The sequence below is a fragment of the Octopus bimaculoides genome, chromosome 13 (genome assembly GCF_046866305.1).
Source record: "Octopus bimaculoides isolate indiv1 chromosome 13, ASM4686630v1, whole genome shotgun sequence".
Taxonomy (NCBI): Eukaryota; Metazoa; Mollusca; class Cephalopoda; order Octopoda; family Octopodidae; genus Octopus; species Octopus bimaculoides.
Genome location: NC_142940.1, coordinates 55,864,795 through 55,891,875, shown reverse-complemented (window position 1 = coordinate 55,891,875; position 27,081 = coordinate 55,864,795). Strand labels below are relative to the sequence as shown.

The 27,081-nt window shown below is 34.9% G+C and overlaps 1 protein-coding gene across 3 annotated transcripts; it reads left to right on the top strand.

The window, feature by feature from the left end:
* Positions 1-240: 240 nt before the first annotated feature.
* On the top strand, positions 241-25,970 carry LOC106881559 (cyclin-I). 3 transcript variants are annotated; one of them, XM_089362044.1, is made up of 8 exons: positions 12,457-12,646; positions 15,691-16,073; positions 17,592-17,744; positions 20,113-20,241; positions 21,856-21,930; positions 22,066-22,206; positions 22,348-22,578; positions 23,127-24,651. In XM_089362044.1, the coding sequence occupies exons 3-8, from the start codon at positions 17,631-17,633 to the stop codon at positions 23,421-23,423; spliced, it is 987 nt and encodes a 328-aa protein (XP_089218170.1). In that variant the 5' UTR covers positions 12,457-12,646; positions 15,691-16,073; positions 17,592-17,630; the 3' UTR covers positions 23,424-24,651. The 3 variants fall into 3 exon arrangements, with proteins under 3 accessions (XP_014787489.1, XP_089218170.1, XP_014787491.1); XM_014932003.3 differs by lacking the exons at positions 12,457-12,646; positions 15,691-16,073 and adding an exon at positions 241-486 and having other exon boundaries at positions 23,127-25,970; XM_014932005.3 differs by lacking the exon at positions 15,691-16,073.
* The last annotated feature ends 1,111 nt before the right edge of the window (positions 25,971-27,081 follow it).

Here is a 27,081-nt window from a genome sequence, read left to right as displayed (position 1 = left end):
CGTGTGTGTGTGTTTAGGGTCTATGTGTGTATTTATGTTTATATATGTATTATGTGTGTATATGTATGTATGTGTATGTATGTGTGTGTGTGTATATATATATGTGTGTAAATGTATGTGTGTGTGTGTATATGTATGTATGTGTGTATCTGTGTGTGTATGTATATGTATATGTGTATCTCTATATAGATATCTGTATATACATATCTCTATATATATCGGTTCACCTTGCCGCCCGTCACTTTCTCTCACGACAGCCAACGGGGAAGGAACCGTTGAGAGGAAAGTCGGTCCCCACTCGACAATTATGCAGCAACAATTGCACTAACAAGGGCACAATTATAATATTAAGGGCTGCGGTTTATATATATTTATATATAAAATATATATATATATATATATATATATATACTAAACCTCAGCTCTTTTATGTGCTTTGCCCACACCTTGGTTGCAAAAAAAGGCCAACTGGATGAGGTTTTCGAGGTGAGTCACCCAAAATATTGATACCTTATATACATAAGTAAACATAACTAAACGGGGAAATCGGGGGTTGGGTTATATATCGATCATAATTTTCTGAATGGCATTAACGCATGGCACAGTAAAGGTAAGCAAGATGGGAATCGAACCTGGCACTTGGTTGTTTGAGTGAAAAGTGTGTAAAAGTTTTTGTCTATTAATAAAGTTGTTTGCCTATATATGGCTTTATTGATTGCTTTGTTGTTGTTGAACATCGATTATCGATTTTTACTTCCGCAAACTTTACTATTTTCTTTCAGTTTCTCATATGAATTACATATATCAATAATAATAATTAATCATAATTATAATGCAATGCGAAATGTAATCCAATGAAGGAAATGTTCACCTACAGTAAGTAGTAGGGAGTATTTTTCGGTCAAGGCTAGACCGATACCAGAAATAAATATTTGTAATTTATTGCAAATCACAGTAATTTTTGTATGTCTGTAGAAATAAATAAACAATTAATTAACAAACTGGAAGGTAAACGGTCAGAGAATAAATTACTTCTGGAAAATCCCCTGTGAAAGTGAAAACGATACGCTATAGTCCAAGATCGCCTCCTACATTAACATGAAGGTTTTAAATAATCTTTTACAATATTATATAAATAATATTAATAAATATATATGCGTGTGTGTGTATGTATGTATAGGCGTACCATGTACCACATCAAGACTTGAGATTTTTGCTTTTTAGAACAAACTTTCGCGATCTTTCTTAGACGTGTACATCTGTCAGTCAGTGTGTCTGCTATTCAATCTTTTTTTTACTTCTATGACATTGTGTGTATGTGTGTATATATATATATATATATATATATATATATATATATGTATATATATATATGCTGGATGGACCCAGGAACATTCGAGATTACGTAAACTACAAATGAAGAAATATGAAAAATGTTTAAGAGATTAAACTTGAAGGCATTCACTTCCACTGTAACAAAGCTGTTTCCCTATATTAATATAAATACGTTTATACGCATACATTATATATATATACTTACATGTAGTGTGTATTATGTATATATGTATGTACATATATATGCATATGTGTGTGTATACATATTGTATATGTCTTTATATGTGTGTGTGTATATATATATAATGTATGTATGTATAATTTACTTTTTCGTTTATCTGTTCCAATGTTAGCAAATATTAGACAGAAGGTAATTAAAGCAGGAATTTTGCAGCCAGATGCTTTACCTAATGCCAACTCTAATATTTTTCATGTAAAAGATATTTGATTTTAACGGAATTTGAATGCACCAAGCTAATGGACGATTTGTGGGGAGGAAATATCATCAAACATCACTGTTTATAGCTAACCATAGGTTGTGAGCATTCATGGGTGTATACATACATAATACATAATACAAATATATATATTTAGGCTTGGTTCTGAGCTAACCAAAGCCTTGTAAATGGATTTGGTAAATGTAAACTGAAAGAATATTTATATTTATGTGTTTGTGTGTACCCTTGTCTAGAGATTATGGTAATGATTGTAAACGAGCATCACTGTCATATAAGCAATCTTTTTTGTTTTCACTATTCCATGGAAAGCATGTCTGGCCATGGGAAATATTACCTTATTTGGAAACTGATGGAGGTTGGCAACAGTAAGGGCATCTGGCTGCAGAGAATCTGCCTCAACAAAATTTCATCTTATCTGGTGGATGTTAAATGATGAGGATATATATATATACATACACTATATATATATATATATATATATATATATATATATATATATATATATATATATATATACACACACATACATACACACATATACAGCGAGAGAGAGAGAAAATTGTATCAAGCAAGATAACATCCTTGCTCCAACTCCCTTTTCATTGTATTTTGCTGTTACTCCCACTGAGATATATGTGAGGTACCAATCTTCAACTCACGTTAATTTGCTGCTAATACAAAAGTTTTTCAATCTCTTATTTGTGAATTCTTTTATGCAGATGATTGTGACTTAGTTGCTCATACAGCTGAAGATATAAAAATTTTCATGGATCATATTTGTGCATCTTGCAAAGCATTCAGACTCAGCATTAACCTGGACAAGACTGTAGTAATGTTCCAGTCTGTGCCAGGAAACACATTGTGAAAAGCATGTATCTCAGTTGAAAGAACAGTGCTGAAAATGGTAGACAAGTTTGTTTACATGGTCAACACACATAGCCATTCTTGCTCCTTGAATGATGAAATATCTTTAAAGCTTCAGAAGGCAATGATTGTTTCAGGTCTCTAGAACCTTGTGTCATAGCATCACAAGGTGAATAAAAGTTTCTGTGTACCATACATGTGTACTGATGTCGTTTCTTTACTCATATAAGACACAGACCTTTTACAGGCATCATGTAAATGTCCTCAATCACTTCTATCAGCGGTGTCTGAGACACATTCTGAATGTTAGCTGGTACTTGCAGACTCCAGACACACAGGTCCTGAGGTGATGGTGCACAAGTATTGTTTACATTGGACTGGACACCTTGTTCAGATAATTGATTGGAGGATCCTTAAGCTGTTATTGTATGGCAAACATGTTTGTGAAAGTGCCCCCCCCCCCCCCCCCGAAGAAACCAAGACAATGATTTAAGGACTGTCAAGTCGTTATTGAAGGCATCTGAAATATGAGAGGTCAGTGAAGCAATACTTGTCATCATCGCCAATGCAGGAAACGAATAAACGGAGGAGTAGATGGTTCTGGAAAAAAAAAACAAGCATTTTTCATTCAGAATTCAAGTGAGCTCTTTGAAAACACACCACTGGAGTAACTTGACCTGCAATATCTGTGGACATGTATGTTTATCAAGGGCTGGGCTCTCTAGTCACCAGTAAAGTTACAAATGTATCAATTTTCTCTGAGTGCCCAGTTTTCTTCATGGTTTGTGATAATCTTCCTTGGTCACTACTGGATAGCCATCATATATATATAATACAGAATGGGACAAGAACGCAAAACATCCAGACAGTTAGGTGACACAAGAAAGGGACAAAACATCCAGATAGAAGATACAAAGAAAACAAGGACAGGTCATTTGGAGTTTTCTTTCCTCAGTTGAGATCCAGATTATCCTTGCAATTTCAGCTAGTTATTCTCGATATTGCTCCAATCTGGCCAGCCCCAAGGAAAAACTAAGCTGAAAGCATTAGATTCCTTGGAAGAAAGCAGCGAATGTATACGAAAACAAGGATGGAAAAAAACGGAGAATGTTACACAAATAGCAGGACAACAACAGGTGTCTTCCGACTAAAGACATCTGTTGTCTTGTTATTATTTTTATTGTATTTGCTTCCCAACCACATGGTTTCAGGTTCAATCCTCTGTGGTACCTTGGGAAAATGTTTTCTACAGTAGCCCTGGCCCAATCACAAAGCATTGGTAGTGGATTTGGTTGATGGAAAATGAAAGAGGCTCATCTCACGACATGCACATATGACTGTATGTTTCTTGATATCTCCATCACTTCAAACAAAAGTCACCTGTCTACCTCTGTCCACTACAAGCCACTGACATGCACGCCTGTGTCCACTATTCTTCTCACACAGAACACACTAAATCTACCATTCCATTCTCTCAATTTTTTTCAACTGCAGCATTAATTTGAATTTCAAATCCTGATGTGAAAGAATACAACAGTTCTTATTGAATTCAAGTTACCCTCAATTAGTTGTAGACCCTGCACTTTGGTGAGCCAAAGCCATTGTCTGTGGTGCCACAGTTCTCCTACCCACTTCATGCACACCTGCAGACTGTTCATACAACCTTTGTGTCACTCATTATATAGGTGAAACAATGCTATTATGTATGCCAGGCCAACCCATCACCACCTACTTCAACACAACAGGCCATTCCATCACTCACTTATGTGTGTGGCGTCATCATCATACACCATAGATCCGTGTGTTTGTGTATGTCTCTCCTTATCTTGACATTGCGTGAGTGTCGCTGTCATATAAGCAGTGTCATTCATTTCCAATGTTCTGCAAAAACATGTCTGGGCACGAGGAGTAAATATTACCTTGCTTGGAAATAGGTTAGGGTTGGTGATAGGAAGGGCATCAGGCTGTAGAAAATTTGCCAAATTAAACTCCGTCCAATCCATCAAAGCATAGAAAGGTGGACATTGAAACAATAATGATATTTATTATGCCTCTCAGTTTTTATCAGTACTACCATCTTTAACATTAATTCTGTATGTGTGCATTTGTTATTTCTGTGATTAGGTCTTCTCCAGCACCATGTATTACCTATGAATACAGTCCTTTGTCGACTTTCTGGTTGAGATGCAGCATTTCAAGATCAGGCTTCACCATTTCATCCCAAATGTCCTATGTTTGTTTCTTTCACAAGTTCCATACACTTTAAATGCACATCATTTCTATGCACAGCTTTCATCTTTCATTCACTTCACATGCCCATACTAATGCAGTTTCCTCATTAACCCTTTAGCATTTAAACCGGCCATATCCAGCCAAAATATTCTACCTTTTTGAACTTCAATTTGCCTGATCCACCTCTCATACTTACCCTACAATAGAATAATATTGTAATCATTGAAATCTCAAAGTTATAAGGTAATACATGACTAATTCTTATCAATGAGAATAAATAAGCATTACATGTGACAGAGAAATCTGAATATCAGGGGTTAATACTCTTATTCATATACACTAACAAATTAACCACTCAAGCATTGTTACTTAATTTCTTTCTAATCTATGCAAATCATTTTGCATTTGAGGCTCACATTTCTCCACCATGCATCACACTACATACAACATGCATCATACAATCTGTGAGAGAGGTAGTTTATTACCAGAAGAGTTAATTGCTCTTTAAATTCATTTCCACCTTATTCTTACTCAAGCTACTACTCTGTCAAATGTAATGCATACAGAACACCTGCCCTGACTGCTAATTAGATTGCTTAAGTAGTTAAAACTATGAATCTTTAGAGCCTTCAGTGCTTCCTGCCCCTAAGAACTTGCTGCCTATGAAGTCTACTTTCTCTGTTAGCTTGCCTGTGGTCCCATTGTAGCTCTTGTGCATGAATGAGTCATATGGAATGGAATTCCTAGCTACACCTTTTCTGTATTTTGAGCAAGGCTAGTTCCCTGATGATAACGGAGCCTTATCTTCTCTGCTACTTATTAATATTTCAATCCTTACTTTGAGGCTGCTCGATTCTAGGTTTTTCTTGCTTGTCTGGAATTTTTTCTCTAAATCTGTTAATCATGATTAAGTTATAAAAACTGGATCATCCGCATATTTGCGTTTTCACTCCATCCAGTATCAATCTGTACAATACAGGTCTTCACTTTATCAAATGCAATGAAGGAGACCATAATCAGACAGAAATGTAATTGGGTCTTGAGTTTATGCTGTTAGTCATTCTAAACTCTCATCTATTAACATTTGAAACACCTGAGTAGACGATAACAGTCATACTTTATTGACGAAGATAAGAATTTAATTAAAGTATTTGCTTGCTCCAACTTCAATTTCATCACACTGGATTTTTTTTTATATATACAGTATCTAGCCGGTACTTCCTATCAACTGCTTTACTTTCATGTTACAAAATAGTTTCATTTTGTAGGATACAATTATATGACCTGGAAAGTACCTACTTATGGAAAAATTTACACTTTCACTTTCATGTGACTTTGGACGAAATGTCTTGTTTTCAACAATTTTATCTTAACTCTTCAGCATTCAAATTACCCTGTGAAATGTAATGCTTATTTATTCACGTTGTTTTGAATTAATTATGTATTGTCTCCTAGCTAAGAGAATTCAGTGATGTGATTGTTTATTTTTAGAATGACATTGTAAGGTGCATATGAGAAGCCAGTTTGGGCTGATTTGAACATAAAACAGGTAGAATATTTAAGCTGGAAATGATCAGTTAAAATGTTTGAGGCTTAATATGTTACTTAGATGTCTTTTTCAGTATGGTGTTGGCTTAAATGAGCTTAAAAACCATGGGGTTACAAAGCAACATTCTTACCTACACAGTTACATCTGTAACTATGCTGAATGAGATATATCTGAAATAAAGGTATGTTTAAGAAACTTGCTTCCTAACTATGGGGTCTTGAGTTCAATCCCACTGTGGGTCATCTGCGGCAAATGTCTTCCGCTATAGCCTCAGACTGACCAAAGCTTTGTGAGTGAATTTGGTAGACTGAAATTAAAAAAAGCCCATTGGATATATGTATATCCCCACTATCTCTCTATATATACAGACACACACACATACATACATATGTATCCACACATATACATACATGTGTGTATAAGTGTGTTTGTCCCCCACCATTGCTTGACAACCAGTGTTGGTTTATTTATGTCCTGATAACTTAATGGTTCAGCAAAAACACACATGCTTGTGTGTGTGTGTGCATGTATATATATGTGTACGTGTGTGTGTGTGTGTATATATATATATATATATATATATATATATACATGTATGAAGGCCTTTCAGTTTTTGTCTACCAAATCCACTCACAAAGCACAAGGCTTGGGCTAGACTAGGGCTGTAGTAAAAGACAAAAACAGTTGTTGAAGATTCCATACAGTGAGAGTGAAGCTGAAAGCACATGACTGGGAATTGAACATTTTAGCCATACAACCATACCTCCACCCACCTTATACGTGCCTATATACATCATTTATATATTTCAAGTGGCACCAGCATGGATGTTTTTCACATGATGCCACTTGAAAAGTACCCATGCTTGCACCATGGGGAAAGCACTCCGCGTACTCTATAAAGTGGTTGGCATTAAGAAGGACATCCAGCTACAGAAACCATACAAAACACAGACAACTGGAGCCTGGTGCAGCCGTCTGGTTTGCTAGCATGGAAAACAGATGTTAAATGATGGTGGTGGTGTGTGTGTGTTGGCATGCAATGATGATGACATATGTTGCACAACATATATATTATATATATTATGAATGTTGCACAGCTGCTGCACCAGTAGATAATGTACAACAATTCAATATGTATTTGTCATAAATATGACATTATATGTAAAATGAATTAATATATATATATATATGTGTGTGTGTGTATGTGTATACACACATGTATGTATATGTGTGTGTGTGTGTATACATATATATATAGTGTGTGTGTATACATATATATGTAGTGCGTGTGTATCATCATCATTTAATGTCCATTATCCATGCTGGCATGGGTTGGACGGTTTGACCAGGGCTGGCAAGGCTGGAAGGCTGCACCAGACTCTAGTATGGTTTGTCGTGGTATTACAGCTGGTATGTATATATACATATATAAATTTAAGTGTTTATTATATTGTTGTGGTTTTCTCGAATAATAGTAAATGGGAGAAAATGTTACACCTATGTACCAAATTCTAGTCTTTATTCTCATGAAGAAACTTGCATTTTTTTGTTACATATATATATATATGTGGAATGTGTTATTATTCAAATGAACTCTGCTGAAAAAGAAAGAAAGTCTAACTGGAATATAAAAAGAAGTTTATTAAAAAAATGTGAGAATTTTTGGTGAATGTTGTCACACAAGGCACATTGAACAATAGTTTTGACTTCCACTTAACTCAATGAATTTTTTTCTTTATATTTTCCTTGACTGCAATTGCATACACACATATTTATATACATTTCCATATAAAGAAGCACATGTACCGGTGCCATATAAAAAGCACCCATACTGGCATCACATAAACTATAAACTATTTGGTGTTAGGAAGAGCATCCAGCTGTAGAAACCATGCCAAAACAGATGACCGGAACCTGGTGCAGCCCTCTGGCTTGCTAGCTCCAGTCAGGCTGCATGGAAAACAGACATTAAATTGTGATGATGATGGAAGAGGAGAATAGTTCTCTTCAATACTGGGCAGGATTTGAACTGGTATTTTAAAAAGAACTAAATTTTCCACTGCTTTTACTTTGAACTCCACTGTTTCCTCCAGTGACTTATTTGCCAGAGTCCCTCGAAAAGATGGGAGATTACAAAAACAACAGTTTGATGTTACAGTGCATAATGATGATAATGATATTAATAAAATTTTTCACTTTAAGCCCACTGTAATTTCATGGCTATGTAGGGACCCAATCATCTTCTATAGTCTCAAGGATGCATAGGCACTAGGACACACTGTGGGGTCAGGCATGTAATAGGCACCAGGCAAAAACACTATGGGCTCTGATGTGTATAGGCTCTAAGCAAAAAACAGCTCAGTTATAGAGACTCCTGGTGATATAGTATAGGCTTAGGAATGTACAGGTACCAAGCCACATACTATATGTTCAGTTGCATGAAGGCACTGAGCCAAACACTGTTATATTGGCATCAAACCACACCATACGTTCAAAGGTTTATATGTACCTGACCATACTGTATGAGTTCAGTGTTATGTAAGCACCAGGTCATTCACACACTGAGCTTCAGTTGTATGTTTTAAGCACCAGGTCATTCACACACTATGAGGTTGTTTGGCTCAACCATCAGGGGAAAAAAATTCATATCGGTTAATGTACTCTGGCAATACAAGATTGCATGATCATAGCTAGGATGCCTTCAATTATAGATGACCTGGGGCTAAACAGCAACTGCTTTCTTTTTTATGGATTCTAACAAGAATTGAACTTAGATCGTCAACGTATGTAACTAAATATTGCAAAGTTTATCATCAGAACTCAACTGTTTCTTCCAGTCTATGATGGTAGTGTTGATGATGATGGTTCCTAGACCACATGAGATGGGGAAATGCGTTATTTGCTGATTGCATCGATATTTTCAGTATGGACCTGAAAATTGAAGTTCTTTTAAAAATTTACTTTTGTGTTCTTTTTTTTCCTTCTTTCTTTCTTTTAAATTTTATTTTATTTTTAGCAGAGGAAATGTGGTGACCTTCATGGCTTTTCCAAAGGGCAGCTAATGAGTGAAGTAGTTTTGTAACTGATAATTGAAACCAGATCATTGACTTGACTAGTCGAATTATTTACTTAAGTTATTTGATGATGATGATAATGACGATGGTGGTGGTGGTGGGATGGTGGTGATGTTGTTTATCTACCACAACAGGTTGTTGACATCATTCACTGGTGTAGTTGCTGCTGGCAGTGTTTTTTTTTTTTTTTCTTGTTGCACTGTGTAATTATTGTTTTGTAGAGACAATAATGATGATGATGATGATGATAGCATGCTACATTGTTAATCAGTTCGTGACTTGTATAGTGTCCAATGAAGTTTATTTTATTTTTAACAAAAAACTTTAATTGACTTTTTTTTATGTCATTGACCTTTTTTGAGATATTTTTCTTTAGCCCACTTCTTTGTAATTTATGCAAATTATACAGGTTAACAATCTTATGAATCTTTTTCTTTCTCCACTGGCCAAAACAGGTTTGTGAAGATTCTGCTTTGCCAATGAAGTCTAATAAGATAGAAATATGCATGCTAAGAATAATCAAATTTTTTCCCCTATGAACATAAAAATTCAATATTTTGTGAAATTCATTCTTAATTCATTTTTCAAATTATCTCCCCTCTTTAGAGACACTAACATTTGCTGTTCAGCATTAGTTTTCCTTCTCCAACTAAATGTAATATTTCAATATACTAAGAACCTTTATGCTTTGTGAGTGAAATTTAGTAGATGGTAGCTGAAAAACACCCATTGTTTGTTTGTGTGTGTGTGTGCTTCCCCCTGATGTGAGTGTGCTCATTGTGAGCAAAATTCACCATCATACAAATAGTGTTTGCTTGTATTCCTCTGTCAAGTTGTGTCTTGCCATCACACTGTTCATTGACTAGGAGAAATGTTATGTCCGTTGAAAATCATTGAAGATTGGCAACAGAAAGAGCATCCCGCCAGAAGAAACCTGCCTCAATAAAGTTTTGTCTGGCCTATACAATCATGGAAAAGCAGATTAAAATAATGAAAATGCTATAAATATAAAATTTAAGGGTGTTAGAATGGCAGAATCAAAATGCCTTGTGGTGTTTGTCCTAACTCTGTATGTTCTGAGTTCAAATTCTGACAAGGTCCATTTTCTCTTGTCAGTAGTTGTCAGTATTGAAACAAGTGCAATAATAAGCATGAAACTAATAGTAACATTCTGACCAGTTATATAGCATAACCAGTAATTTACTACTCAATGATATATAAAAAGAAAAATATATTACCTATATTATTGAATGTACTTTTTTCTGATTTATGGACAACACACACATCCAGCCAATAAAAACGCCACCAAAACAGATGCAATAGCCTGGGGGTAGTCTTCTATATATATTTGTGTGTATGTGTGTAAAATGAGTTCAAGAATGGGGTGATTGTATTACATTTATTCCTTCATTACGATCGTTTCAATAACATATAGTTCAGATACATCATGAATATAAATAACGATTACGTAATATTACAACACATTACGTGTGATCTACGTTCATCTCACCAGGCAAAAGTAAAAACAAAGCAAAAACTATACAAATAACTTTTGGAAAATTATGATATATATATATATATATATATATATATATATATATATATATATTTGTTAAGATCATAAATTTATGTATGTATATCTTTAATAATTAAAGATAAGTTTTTTGAAATGATGACAATCACGCCGCACCTTTTCAATAAATAGAGAACGCTCTTATGAACTATCGTCACAAGTTTTGAGTTCGTTGACGTTTTTTAGCTTTTTATTTCCTTTTCCCATTCCACATTAGATTCGCGTATTTTAACCCTCTTTATATTTAATGTGGAGAATTTGAACTCAAAACTGATCTGTTGCTCTTGATTGGTACTTTATATATCAACCCCATGAGGACGAAAAGTATAGCTGACTGACTAGAAAGGGATCTGAACCAGGAAAGGATCAGAAAACCGTAAAAATTAGCTTAATGCATTCTCGCCGACGCCCGAACGACCGTGTGTGTGTGTATGCATAGATTCGTTAATTCCAATCACACAAAAAAAAAAAAAAAAAAAATCCTGTTTTGACGATCTCCCTAACCTCTCCCGTCTGGAAATACCTTATAAGGAAATTGTTCAATCCTCTAGATTTTATTTGTAATAAAAGGAAACAATAGAAGGATTGTATTATAATCATTATATTCTCATGAAAACCAATTTCTGTTTACAAACTAAATTCGCTGTGAGGTGGGTGGGGAAGTGAAACATTTGTTTTCATTCTGTTCCTATATATATATATATATATATATATATATATATATATATATATATATATGTGTGTGTGTGTGTGTGGAGGGGGGCGGGGTAGGTTAGAGTTTTTAGGTGGAAAATAGCAAAAATTAACCGTTGAAAGGAGCCAGCACTGGCGATATAACCGAATTTATTATATATAGGGTTTAACCGTTAGAGTAAGTTTCGAGGGGTGAGGCTTGAAGTCATTTAATTTCTCTCTCTCTCTCTCTCTCTCTCTCTCTCTCTCTCTCTCTCTCTCTCTCTACGTATGTATATGCGTTAGGTTAGGGGTTTTAGGTTAAAAATAACAAACATTAACGGCTAAAAAGGGGATCAATAGTGGTGATAGAGCCAAAGTTATATGTAGGGTTTAATCGTTTGAATAAATTTCTAGAGGTGAAGTTAGTCAATCCCTATTCTTTATCTTTATATATATATATATATATATATATATATACGCTAGCGCACCACAACCACTTCTGTCTTTAAGTATATATTTTGAAGTCAACAATTACTGTTGTTGTTGACGTTTGAATGTTTGATAATATTGTTGTGATCTCATTTTGTCACAGTGACTAGCACCGTTCTGATTAGTCAGTTGCCTATCAACCCGGCCGTCTGATTGGTTGATGTCTCCCACTGGGCTAATGTAAACACTGATTGTGTATGTTGTGTCAGTTGCTTGCCCAGATATTCCTCAACTTCAACGGTAAACCCAAGGTACGCGCCCACTTCTTGGGATCTGACGACGAATTCTTTTTTTCCCCCTCAAAGAATCCTTCAACATTCGATGCAAACCAGTGTCGATTCATTAGGTTTTCTGCATAACCTACGATGCGATTGGTGTTTGTTTCTTATAATATGAGGTAATTACCCGATTTAGTATTGTTGTTTATTTGATTTTTTCTCTGGGTTTAATCATTGAATTAGTAGGGCTGAGATTGAAAGTACGTCTAAAAGATTTGAATTTGTTGGCTGAGATGGAAACTATTTAGGAGAATGTGTTTTCTCTGCTAAGCGTTACATGCACCGCACATATATTTTTAAATATAAGTTTAAAATTTGTAACATGCATAATTGATATATATATATATATATATATATATATATATATATATATATATATATATATATGTAGTATTTTTATGCAAGTATATAATATATTTATATACTACATGATTTTGCATGCATATCTGTGTGCCTATTAAATTTGAATGTACGTAAAAATAGAAAAGCATAAGTGCCCTGCAAGAGTCGTCCCCTAATCCTTTATTGTCTAAAAAAATTAGATGACCACCGTTTAAGGGCTTTTAAAATCCGTTCCTTTTTGTTTCCCTACAGACCGTTACTGTTCTGTTTAGTACTTCCTTTGAAACTGTCAAATATATTTATCTTTTCGTTTATGCTTAATTCAGGTTGAAACCTTCTAAATTTCAGTTTAGGTAGTTTGCTGTTGGTATTATTATTATTATTATTATTATCATCACATCGTGCAAATTCCAGTTTCATAAACTATTTCACAAACATTTCTGCTATTCGTTTATTTATAGTTTCTGTTTACTTTTGAAATTGTTCACATTTGAAAAAAAAATGTAAATAAATAAAAGCAATCTCCACCCTTTATCATATTCTCTCTCTGTCTCTCTCTGTCTCTCTCTCTCTCTCTCTCTCTCTCTCTCTCCACTGCATTCAAAAGTGTCTTGTCACAAGGTAGGAGTTAGACAATCAGAGAGAGAGAGGGGGGGGGGATGAGCTACGATTCCTTTTGTCACCGACTTTTCCAGTTTTCTGTCTGTCAGTGGGGTCAGCTACAACCACTGTTTATTGTCTATCAAGGTCTTTTAACCAGCTACTAGTTTAGTATTGCCATATTAGATTACTGATTACTGTTATTATTATTATTATTATTATTATAAATATTACTTGTTATATTACTACTAGTTGAGCAATTTAAATATAGTCTTGCACTGACTTTTCTTAATATATTTTTTGTCCTTGAAAGAAATGCAGGGATGTCACTGCATGATATTACATTTCCTTTATATACTTTATATTATATATGTTTGTGTGTATATATATATATATATATATGTGTGTGTGTATATCTGACAGTTACTGAAGCAGTATCTAACTCACTCACCTCTTCTTACCCACATCCCCAGCAAGCACTGACCTCAATTCTCATTTCCTACCCTGCCATAATGTAATGTTTTCCAACTTTTCACCGTTAGCATAACGCGCCCACCCTTCGCTCTCTCTCTCTTTTAATTCTCTTCTCTTCCTCCCTTTCTCCTATCTCTCTCTCTCTCTCTCCCCTCCCACTGCTCTCTTGTTGCAACTGTTACTGCTGCTCACTATCTTGATGATTGCGACTGTTATGTGCTTGCGCTTGTATGTATGTACAAGTGTATGTAGGAGTGCTGTTAATCCGAATGTGAGTGTTATAGTAGCACTGTTGGTGGGTGTGTATATGTTACAGTAGTGCCAATAATGTGTTGTAGTTCTGCTGGTGGTGTGTGTATGCTATAGCAATGATGTTGATATGAGTATAGAAGTAGTGTTGTTGCTGGTATGTTTGTAATAGTTGATGATGGTGGATGTGTGTGTGTGTTTTGTAGTAGGCTGCCGTACAATAAATATTTTTGCTGTGTAATGATTATATTACAATGGTTATCACGTATTCTACCATACATGTTAAATTCCTGTATTTTCTGTTTTAATAACGTGGGCTGGGGACTTCCCAGATTCAAATTTGGCTTCAACACTCATTTTCATTTCAACAATATAACCACTGATGCATATTATGTTACTATCTATGTATCTGTCTGTCTGTTTGTCTCCTTATCTGTGTGTGTGTTCATGTATGTATATATATATTTATATGTACATGTATGTATAAATATAAACATGTAATATAATATCTATATATATATGTGTATATATGTGTGTGTATTTAATCTGGTTATCTAGCGTGTTTCAATTATATAAACTATCCCCCCCCCCATATAAAACAATAAAACATTGGCCTTGTGACAATATTAGAAGTTATTATTTACTGGTATTCAATCCAAGGTCATCTATGTTACAATATCTGTGTGAAATCTAAGATAAACTGTTTAAAAATAATGAAGTACTGATAATATCTATGTACAACACACACACATAAATGTATACATTGTTATATATAATGTGTGTGTATGATTGTGTAAGCATGTGTATAAATATGTATACATTGTGTGTGTGTGTATATCATTTAACATCTGTTGTCCATGCTGGCATGGGTTGGACGGTTTGACCAGAGGTGGTAGGTGGAAGGCTGCACCAGACTCCAGTCTGATTTGGCATGGTTTTCTACGGTTGGATGCCCTTCCTAACGCCAAGCACTTCAAGAGTGTAATGGGTGCATTTATGTGCCACCGTCACGAGTGCCATTTGCGTGACATCGGTATCTGCCACGACTGTGATTTTGCTTATATATATATATATATATATATATACTACACTCTCTGAGTGGTTGTCGTTAGGAAGGGCATCCAACTGTAGAAACTCTGCCAAATTAGATTGGAGCCTGGTGTAGCCATCCGGTTGCACCAGTCCTCAGTCAAATCGTCCAACCCATGCTAGCATGGAAAGCGGACGTTAAACGATGATGATGATATATATATATATATATATATATATATATATATATATATATATATATATATGGTGGGGGTCCAACCTGACACCTCATCACAACCATTTTTTAGCTTTTTCCATCTCCATCCCATTTTCTCTCACCCACTCTTTGGTAATGTGAGTCGCCATGTTGCTCCTCTATAGCAAGAAACTTGTTCTGATCTGTGACCCCTTTTCTCATACTTTAAGCTCTCAGTCTCCTAGTATAAAGCTGTCTCCCTCTTTCTTATAGCCCCAGTCAATTGAAGGACGTCTTAGTCTTGCAAGCTGCACAGTGATCTCACTAGTGTTGGTTCCACAATAGAAGTACGCCCAGTACACTCTGTATTGTGGTTGGTGTGAGGAAGAGCATCCAGCTGTAAAAACTATGCTAAATCATTGGAGTTCAGCACAGTCCTTGGACCTATTGAGTATGCTCAGACTGTCCAACCCATGCAAGCGTGGATGGGAAATGATGATGATGATATAGTTATAAGTATCATAACCGGTAATACTACAAAGTATAGTCAACCGTTAACCAACCACTTCACTGGAAGTAAACTGGATGGTGATACTCTACATGGAATTCTAAATCCACCTGGTGTAGTAATTAGGAACTACTATATTTTTGTGTGTGTATGTATTTTTACAATAAATTTGTATTAATAATGCATGTCTGTATGTTATATATATATATATGTGCATGGAAAAATGGACATTAGAACAACAACAATGATGATGGTGTGTATGTATATATATATATATATATATATATATATATATATACATACTCTTACTTATTTCAGTCATTTGACTGCGGCCATGCTGCAGTACTGCCTTTAGTCAAACAAATCCACCCTATGACTTATTCTTTGTAAGCCTAGTACTTATTCTATTGATCTCTTTTGTCGAACCACCAAGTTATGGGAATGTAAGCAAACCAATATTGGTTGTCAAAGCGATGGTGGACACACACTCACACACACATATGCAATGGGCTTCTTTCAGTTTCCATCTACCAAATCCACTCACAAGGCTTTGGTTGGCCTGAGGATATAGTAGATAACACTTGCCCAAGGTGCCATGCAGTGAGGCTGAACTCAGAACCATGTGGTTGGGAAGCAAGCTTCTTACCACATACTATTAGCTCATTACAGTTTCTATCTACCAAACCTACTTGTGAGGCTTTTGGTCACCTTTTAATGTCCCTTTTCGCCAGCATCCTCTTTCTTTTCTTTTTTTTATCTTTGACAAGTTGAAAATCACTTTCTTCATTAATTCACTATCTAGTTGTCTCTGTTCTCTATACATTCAATCATAAAGCTTTGTTTTGGTTGGTTTGTTCGTTTGTTTTTTTTTACCCTGGGGCATTACTGACAAGGGATACCAAATTTTTCCAGTGCTGAAATGGTAGTAACTCTGGGTCAAAACCTTGCTAACAAGTGTGTTATTAACCCTAGTGTCCTTGAATTTAATTGTCATTGCATGGGGAAGTCAATGTTAAAATGATGGTGATGATCTGATTATTATTATTATTATTTTCACACACACATAAGTAAAATTACAAATAATAAAGATGGAGCACTTGTTACAATGTTAAAAGGGAGGTAGGCTCTACATTAAGTTACGCTTATTTGAGCCATTCATTTCTGTTGATGGTCCTTTGTGCTTGAAATATATAAAGGTTGCTTAACCTTCTTTTTTCGCATTGTAAGAAAGCTGTCTTCATTTGTCATCTTATTTCTGTATAACGACACTTCAAGTAAACTAAAACCACTGCTTATGTGTGTGTGTGGATACACACACACACACATACATGTTACATATATACATACACTGTGTGCCCATACACGTACTGCATTTACCCTTTAGCATCTTAACTTGCCATATTTGGCCCAAATATTCAACCCGTTTTTACGTTCAGATGCAGCCTCTCACAACTACCCTATGATGTCGTTCTAAAAACTAGTATCACGTCATCGAAATTTTGAAGCTGTGAGATTATGCGTGGCTAATTAGAAGCGATGTGAATAAATAAACATTACATTTGACAGAGTAATCTGAATGTTAAAGAGTTAAATATGTCAACACCTGACCTTAACAGAGCATCTTCTCATTCTGTTTATTCCTTTTTTTGTCTTACCATCTCTCCAGCAGGTAGTCATTTCTTTAAAAGATACATAGGCGTACATAATGAAGTTTAACTTGGGTATTGGTGATGCTCAGGTGTTGCAGATGCTCTCCGAATCCATCAACAAGGAGAGGCAACAATGGAAAGCAAAATTCTTCCGACGACATGGTGATACGGTAAGTTGAATTATTATGCGTAGTTTTTTTTTCTTTACATTGATTAGCAACGAGGAATTATGTGGTTTTATCTTTCATTTTGATTAAGAACTTTCAATTGTGTAATTAGAGAAGGCCTTAAGAGAATTAAGTTTATTTGATTACAAGGGATGTAATGAAACCCAAATTTCAATTCATCACAGAACAAAACAGTGTTTACAACAAAGATGTATTTCTTTAACTAGGCATTTATGAGTTGAATACTTTTAGAGAGGGAGATCAAAAGATAGCAGAAATGTCAGTATTACGGCAGTATTTAGTGCTGGATTAGGTAGCGAGCTGGGTAAAATGCTTAGCGGTATTTTGCCTGTCTTTATGTTCTGAGTTCAAATCCTGCCGAGGTCGACTTTGCTTTCCATCTTTTCGGGGTCGATAAATTAAGTACCAGTTACATACTGAGATCGATGTAATCGGCTGGCCCCCTCCCCCAAAATTTAGTGCTGGATTATTAGATTCTAAGTTTAGCTGAGCCACTTCACCTTTGTCTTTCTGGGGTCAGTAAATAAGATAATTGTCAAATACTGGAGGGTTGATTTGACTATACTTTCCCTGTAAAGCATGTGACGTGTGTCCTTGTGTGTATGTTTGAAACTGTTTTTACAGAAAGAAGGCTTGTAACTGGCAGAGTTGGTATGGCATCAGACAAAAATGCACTTTGCTCTTGGTTCAAATGCTGTTGCTTAGGTTTTAACTTTCCTGAGTTAAATACAAGGAACTCTGGCAGCGCATTGTAACTTTGAGCAAGAACATTATTTCACATTGCTCCTCAGCTAGCAAAAATGAGTTGTACCTGTAATTCAAAGGGCCAGCCTGGTCACATTTGGTGTGTCATGCTGAATCTCCTTGAGAACTACATGAAGGGTATGTGTGTCTGTGGAGTGCTCAGCCACTTGCAAGCTAATTTCATGAGCAGACTGTTCCATTGATTGGATCGACTGGAGCATTCATCATCATAACCTATGGAGTGCCAGTTTAGGGAGATTTGACTTTTGTTTCTAGCAAATCAAGCAGCTACATAGAGGCTTCTCTTGCCAGCTTGTCTAGAGGCGTAGTGTGAAATGATCACCATATAAACTTTCATTAGAAAGAAATATTTTAAAAAATTGAATTTGATACTAGAAATGCTAGTAAATTATTATTTTATTAATTTCATATAGGTCATGTAATTTAATCAAATATAGTTATTTCTGGTTTAAGTTTTGGAAATTGGATAGTGTGCATGTGTGTGTGTGTGACTGTTCCCCCTGCCACCTCTCAGCTTTTAACTTGTACATACTTTGGGAAAAATGCCTTGCATCTGCTTAAGCGTTTCATGAGAAGTGGAGACAACATTACATGATGTTCTTCTCTCTCCCCTCTTCTTAACATTTGGTTCTTCAGATATACTTTGGGTATCTAATCTATTATATATCCTTCTACCTACCTGCTTAAAGAGGAATTACTATGTTTTATATTTTATTCATGTGTGTCGATATACATACACACACACACATGCGCACACACACAGATATCACATCACATCATGGTATTGACCACACTACGAGATGTTGTAATACATCGCTGGTTACAATGTGGTTCGCATTGTTTTAGCTTTCGAATGGTGCCATCCTGCTGGCTAGGAGAGCAAGTCAAGGTGCTCCCTGATTAGAAGGCTAGTCTGTTGCAAGGTTGCCCATTTACAGCTGAGTGGAATGGGGCAACGTGAAGTAAAGTGTTTTGCTCAAGAACACAACATGCTACCTGGTCCAGGCATCGACCCCAAAATCTTACGATCATGAGTGCTACACTGTAACCAATAGGCTATGTGCCTTTATATATATATACACATACATAAATATAGTGAGTTATAAGTGATATCCAACAATGGGTCATTGCTCACATTACCTTTTTAGTAAAGGATATGCTCAAGTGATTTATTATTATTGTCTTCTTTTGACACATGGGAGAATTTGATAATCTTCTTCTTGGAGTGAGGAGTGGTTTAGAATGAAGAACTCTACTCTTGGTTAAACCAAACATTCCCTGAATTGATTTCTGTTACCAACTTTAGCTACTTCAATCCATCGATGCCTTTGGCAAAGACTTTACATTACAACATTTACATTCTCTCTTCATTAAATATTATAAATCTTTCCAACCTTCCCATTAAGGTTAAGGTTGTATTAAGAATAAAACCTCTTTCAAATAAACATAGAAATTTGTCTAACAAATATAATTAATGCGCTACTTCTGATACTAGTTAATTATATTGATATGTGGATTTTCTTGTACATGCAGCACTTCTACTTTTAAGCTTATTAATTAATTATCTGCCTCCTCTTAATTTCAGTGTGTTACAGGCTCTCAGAGAGACTGGGCTGCTTCATGGTTGGTTAGTGTTAACAGAAACTTCCACTTCACTCCGGAAACTGTCTCTTTGACACTGAACATATTGGATCGATTCCTTAATTCTGTTAAGGTATGTTGTAATCCTTTTGACTTCGTTGTTTTGTGATTATTATCCAGGCAGTAGCAAACCATTTGAGACATGGTTCATCATGAGGCTAGTCACACTGCTGAATCAATTTGCAGTAATTTTTTTCATTAGGTATCCCATTTAGAAAGTCTCTAATGCTGCAGGTTGCCCATGACTGTTGTAATCTATTAAGCTGCTTTCTTTCCATTTCTCCTTCTCATCCATCTTGTTTTAGAAACATTCAGTCATTTGATTGAATAGTTCTTCAAACTTGGACAGACATTTGTAAAGAATTCTAACTACAGTTGATTGAGTTAGCAACTTCGTCAAGGACAGCAGAGGTGACTGTATTTCATCAAAATTAGACAAAATTCCATTATGGTTGCTTTTTTGTGTCAATAACCAAGACATTTTGCTCTCGTTGGCCCAGTTCATCCAGTTCAAATTGGATCTACTTCATCATTTGAAGGAGTGGAGGCTTAGTTATCATCTTTTCATGTATCTAGAGAAAAGTAACAAGGAACTACTCTTAAAACTCAAGGTATCCCGCTTGAGCTCAGTTTCTTTATGGTACTCTCAATTAATACAAAGTGATAAAAACTCACAACAGTTGTGTATTATTTTCAATCATTAAGCTTTGTCTACCTTAGACCTGATTTTGTCTAATTGATGAAGCAACTTCCATTAGAAATCTCTTCAAGGTTTGTGCTCTGCCCTGGAATTGTTGGCTGCAAGACTACATCAAGGGCCCCGCTCAAGTTTCTTTTCATTCATAGGGCCACCTCCATAGAAATCTGTTCCTTCAATTTAAAGGTCATATTGGTTACCTTCTTGATAATAGTTAGACAACCTTACATTATTAAATAATGAGTCACACTGGTTAAAGTTAGTAATTGATATTTTCTAAGTTTAGCTTATCGGAATGTCGTTTGGGTTTTTCCAGATTCTCTTGGTTAGTTAACAGGATGTAGTTGATCGACTCAATATGGCTGTACCAGACACTGACCTACTTATCTGGCAGTTGGTGTTACACCTTATTGTTATGGTTTCCCTTTCATCACTTGTTTCAATCATTGAACTGTGGCCATACTGGAGCACCACCTTGAAGGGTTTAGCCGAACAAACTGACTCCTGTACTTATTTTTTTTTAAGCCTAGTACTTCTGTTTCTTTCTGCCAAACCATTAAGTTATGGGGATGTAAACACACCAACACTGGTTGTCAGGCAGTGGTGGAGAACAAACACGTACAACTGACAAGCTTCTTTCAGTTTCCATCTGCCAAATTCACTCACAAGGTTTTGGTCAGTCCAGGGCTTTAGTAGAAGACACTTGCTCAAGATGCTATGCAGTGGAACTGAACCTGGAATCATGTGGTTGAGGAGCAAGCTTCTTACCATGAAGCCACAAGTTCTTTTGACAAGACATGTTTCTGTTGTATTTAAATAGAGAATAGATATTGGTGACCGAATCAGTCAGTATATTACTCATACTTAGTGTACTGAGTTAACAGATCCAGTTTAATAATTGATTGTCTTAGGTCATTGTTTCTACTTTAATCTGTTAACTTAAAATTTCTGTTGAAAAATCAATTTGCTAATTAAGCAATATTTTTGCAGGTACCACCAAAATATCTTCACTGTGTTGCAGTATCCTGCTTCTTTCTGGCAGCAAAAACCATTGAAGAAGATGAGGTCAGTTTAATATTTATTTCCATTCTAAGAAATGTCTTTCTATTTGTTTGAATTTAATTTCAGCATTACCTAATGCTGTATTCACAGCTCACTCGAATCACACCTCTTTATTTATTATTTTTTTTTTCCTTGCAGGTTATTCCTAGTACTCGAGAGTTGGCTGCTGAAAGTCAATGTGGTTGTAGTGTATCTGAAATTTTGCGAATGGAGAGAGAGATTCTCGGTAAACTGGACTGGAATTTGAGGAATGTTAGCCACATTGATTTTCTTCACACTGTAAGTATATTTCTGTAAAATATTTATTACAAAGGATATTTCCTAAGAGATGGGGATATATCAAGAATTTACTGCATATTTTGATTGACTTTGTCAAAACCCATCAGAAATATAAGATTATTATTTTTATTTTATTTTCAGATTCATGCATTGTTGCTTTCTATGTACCCACAGTATCTATATCTTGGTAATATGACACCTTCTCACCAGCTGGCATCCTTGACTTCCAAGGTTTTTCGATGCTTATGTAATCATAGGTTTATGGTCTTCCGCCCATCAGTTTTGGTTCTTGCAGTGTTCAGCCTTGAACTAGAGTCTCATATCTTTCACTCGTGGCTCCAGTTGACAATGATGCTGCAAAAAATTACAGAGGTAAGTTTTGGTTTTTCCAGTAAGTCATTAATATGTGATAACGTTCCTGAAAACTATTGAGAAATACAGCATTTCTTGCCATAAATAGGATTCTAGTCTATTTCAAGAATTGCTAATAGTTACAAAACACTCATTACATTATGCTCCCACTACTGCCATTGATAATTTCTACCTTATGTAACTGGCATGATAATGTGTTAAGAGCAAAGTGTCTTTATCAAAAGCACATACTATGTTTGTTGAACCTTGGAGCAGATGATTGAGGCTGTAATAGGCTGCTGATTACCAGGTCATGAGTTCAAACCTTATGTTTGACTAATCAGTTGTTACTTAACCCCAGGCTGGTCTTGATGGGCCAATCTATGATCAAGAGCATTCTAGCTTTGGCTACCTCTCTGTTTTCATTATCCAGTGTATCCATCATTTTGAGGGGATGTGACTGCTGTTCTTAGCAATTTGGGTGACCTCAGAGAAATTTAGATATCTAATTGATATTTTTGTGCAGATATCATTTTATGTTAAATGTATGTATTTTTTATCTTTGCTAGGTTCCAACTGATCAACTCATTAACTGCCGAGAGGAATGCAGTCGCTATCTTAGCACCAAATTCCATCTTCCTAAGCCTCCTGTAATTTATGGACACAAAAAACGAGTTTGTGTGAAACGCCGGCTTGAGCAAATTGAAGTTGATGAAATTTATGACTGCATTAAGCACCTGTATAATGAAGAGTATTTCTCTCCACCAACCAATACAGAAAAGGTTTTACCACTGAGTTGTAGCCAAAATATACTTCAAAAACGAGAGGAAGAGTGTGTGAAGCTGCAACCAGTTACTGCAAATTAAGCTCAGAATTTTATTTGGTATTGTCTTTTATTTTGTCAAAGGAAATCTGAGTATACTTGTCTTTTATTCTGGGACAAAGATTTATAATTACAATTTTTTTCCAGTTATTCTTTTTATTAAACAGATAGTTTTTTAACTTTAAAGATAAAACAAAAAAGTTACAAAGTATCCTCCCAAAAAAAGATTAAACTTTTAAAAAAGGCAGCTTAAAAAATATAAAAATATTTAAAACTCCCAAAAATATTACAACTAATAGACTTTCTCTAAATTGTTGTTTTAACTAAATTTTCAAATGTCTGTAAAAATGTCCAAGAGCTCTTTTTTTCTGTTAATTGAGGGATTTCAGTATTTAAAAAAAACAAAAAAACAAATACTTCACAGAAAAAAAAAACTTTTTTGATACATTTATTTGTTTCTTAAAAAGTAGACACCTCAACTCTCCTAATGAAAAATCAACTAGTTTACTGTTTTGTAAACCATTTAAATTCTGCATATTTAAATCTATTAAAAGCAGTTTAAATTGTCCAAATGAATAATTCTAGTAAAATTGTCATTGAACACAATCTTACAGATCAATAATCTGGTAGTTTAGTAACAGCATTACAGATAAGATTAGTTTCCATTGCAATTCATGGAGTGACTTAACAGCAACCTCTGCTGCCCTCTTTTTTTTCTTTCTTTTTTTTTTTGCGCTCTAAGTTTTATGAAACGCAATTTGGATTGTCTCTGTTACTTGGCAACACAGCAGCAGATATGAATGAACAAACTACCAAGTCTAAAAAAAAAAAATCTGGTGGGCTACAACAGTTTGAGCATTTGCTAAATACATTGTGCACAAAATGCCGACTGTTACGTTTTTCTCTCACTTCTCCTGATAGTACTTGTAGCAGGAAAAACCAATCTCTCTCAAGTGTTGTGGATAAACTATGACAATCTATTGATAGGGTGTGAGCTGTCCTTAATCACCCAGGACACTTGTAACAACCAAAGTTTTATTGTGCTTTGTCAATGAAAGACTGTTCAGGCTTTTATTAGGGCCTGACATGTCCCTTAATCATAATTAAATGACGTAACGTAATATCAACCCATAGGAAGAAAACAATCCTATGCACTTATCACTAAAGAAAGCCTATTTAATTATGATTTGACTCAGTTCAATTTAACTTGATACACAGAAACCTCTGGAGTGCTTTACTCCTGAAGATCTAACAAAATTAAAAAATAAAAACCCTTTTTACATTCCTATATATTTATATATATATATATTATATCTATATTTATAGAAAAAAAAGCAAACACATTTGTTTGGCAGTCTTACTTTTTCCCCCGCAGGAATGGTTGAGTCTAGCTAAATATTACTTTAGTCCATAGTGGACTGTCCACATGTATATAATAATGTATAAAATTTTAAAACCAAATTACACTTTGTATAAAGATCTGTATGAGCAGGCGAGTGGAAACCTTTTTTTAAAACACATTCGCAAAGTCTACCGATGAACAATTAAAAAAGTGACATTGAGTGAGTGAACGAAACCAAAAACTAAAAATTACTCACTGCACCTCACCACAGAATACATGGCTACCATCTCACATTTCTCTATGAGATTCAAAATCTGGTGTTGTTGATTTTTTTTTTCCTTTCCCTTTTTTTTTTTTTCTACTTAAGTATATATGACCATGGCAGCATGAAAGACTAAAATACATGTATTTATGAATAAAAGGGCTGTTTCTGTCTGCTTTTTTTTTTCCCCCACAAAAAAAGTGATTCATTACTGACAGATCAATATCTCTAGCTGAGAGAAAGAAGTACAAGTGAAACTTGTGTTGTTGACTGTGGAGTGCAATCTCGTCTTTGCTATTGTTGTTCAGTCAACAGATAATGACGACAACAACAACAACAATAATACTGCTAGCAATATTGTCTGGTGCAAGTAAACAACAACATTACACACTCAACCATTTTACAAAAATTAGCAGCAGAAAATGCCATATTGGCATTTAAGAGTTGTTATCATCAAAATTATGTCTTACGCTATCTCTATGGTGCTTCTCTCTTTCTCTCCCTCTTTTCTAGAATCTTGCATCCTTGCTCCATGTAATTTTATTCCATAATATTTATTTGTTCCACCATTTTCTTTTTTATTGGTTCTTTATTTTTATTATTATCATCATTATTATTATTATTATTATTATTATTATCATCATCATCATTTTAATGGTTTTATTTTTCAAAGTAATTTTATTATTATTATTATTATTATTATTATTATTATTATTATTTTTATTATCATTATTATTATTTAAAAATCTTACTGAAATCCCTTTAAAAATTTACCATTTTGTCTAATGATATGAAATGTCATCCTTAAAGTATGGTTGTATGTTTATGGACTGTATACAATTGTAAGTGTATACACCAATATATGTGGCTGTGTCATTGTGTATATGTATGTATGTAGATGACTGCACACAAGTGTATATTTGCATGTTTGAAGAGAAAAAGAAAACTATTTTACTGTGCAGAAATAAATCGAAATATTTATACAACTTTTATTTGTATGTTTTTATTTTATTTGTGTTGTTACGATAACGAGATATGACTTCTTTAGTCATTGAGAAGATGACTGATCTACATTGATCTCTCCAAAAAACAAAAAACAACTGCTGGGCAAAATGATTATACAAGTTAGACCTGGCTTCATATTGACTCAGGCTGAATTAAAGGTGATAGCGAATGGAGGTGCTTTAGACTTAGCTTTGGAAGCAGGATAAATACATCCATTCATTTGTCATTAATGGTTCTGTCAGTCATGCAACATCAAGAAGTATAAGAACAGCTGTATGCAGTTAGGATTGATTCACATCTGAGTCTCCTTTCACTGTAGCCAAGCAATTCCGTATTAACTCTGAACTAAAAGGAAAAAATAACGAAACTACAAGATGGTTATATTAATCAAACGTTTTCCCTGCTGAAGAATATCACATTAACTTGTCTTATTGCCATATTTCTGTTGAAATATGCTGGTTTTGTTTCGGTAAATTTTGAAAATGATGAATTTACTAAGCTGGTGTTTGGAGCAAATTAACAGGAAATTTATATGGATGGCTTTAATTTAGATATCTTTAAAATAGGAAGTTTATATTCTAGAATCAGGTTCAGTCTGAAGCAGGCTGGTATCAAAAGGATTAAGCTGAAGGCAAAAGGGCTTGAAGTAAAAGACAAATAGAAGATAGTTAAAAGATTGATCTGTCTGGCAATATGTTTTAAATGGTGCAAAAAATGATAACTATTATGTTAGAGGGGACGCAAGAAGAGTATAAAATGGGGGACGACTAAGTGTTCAAAGGGGGAAACCTATCTCAGGCCATTAACCAGTGCTGTGAACTTAGCAAGACCGTGGATGGGGGGAAAAGATAGCAATATGAAAGTGCAACTGTGAGGTTGTTGTGTAAGAAATACAGTGAAGGATTATCCCTAAGAGGAATTGGTTGTTAAAGTTAGCTTCAGTATAATTAGGTTGAGGGAAAATTGCTGAGATGTTGAGTCTTATAAAGGAGAGGAGAAAGGACCAGGATATGTGGCACATTGCTGTATGCAAGAAGACTCACCTGCCACAACAGAACCTGTCCCCTAAAACCAAGGTGCTATGTGAAAAGC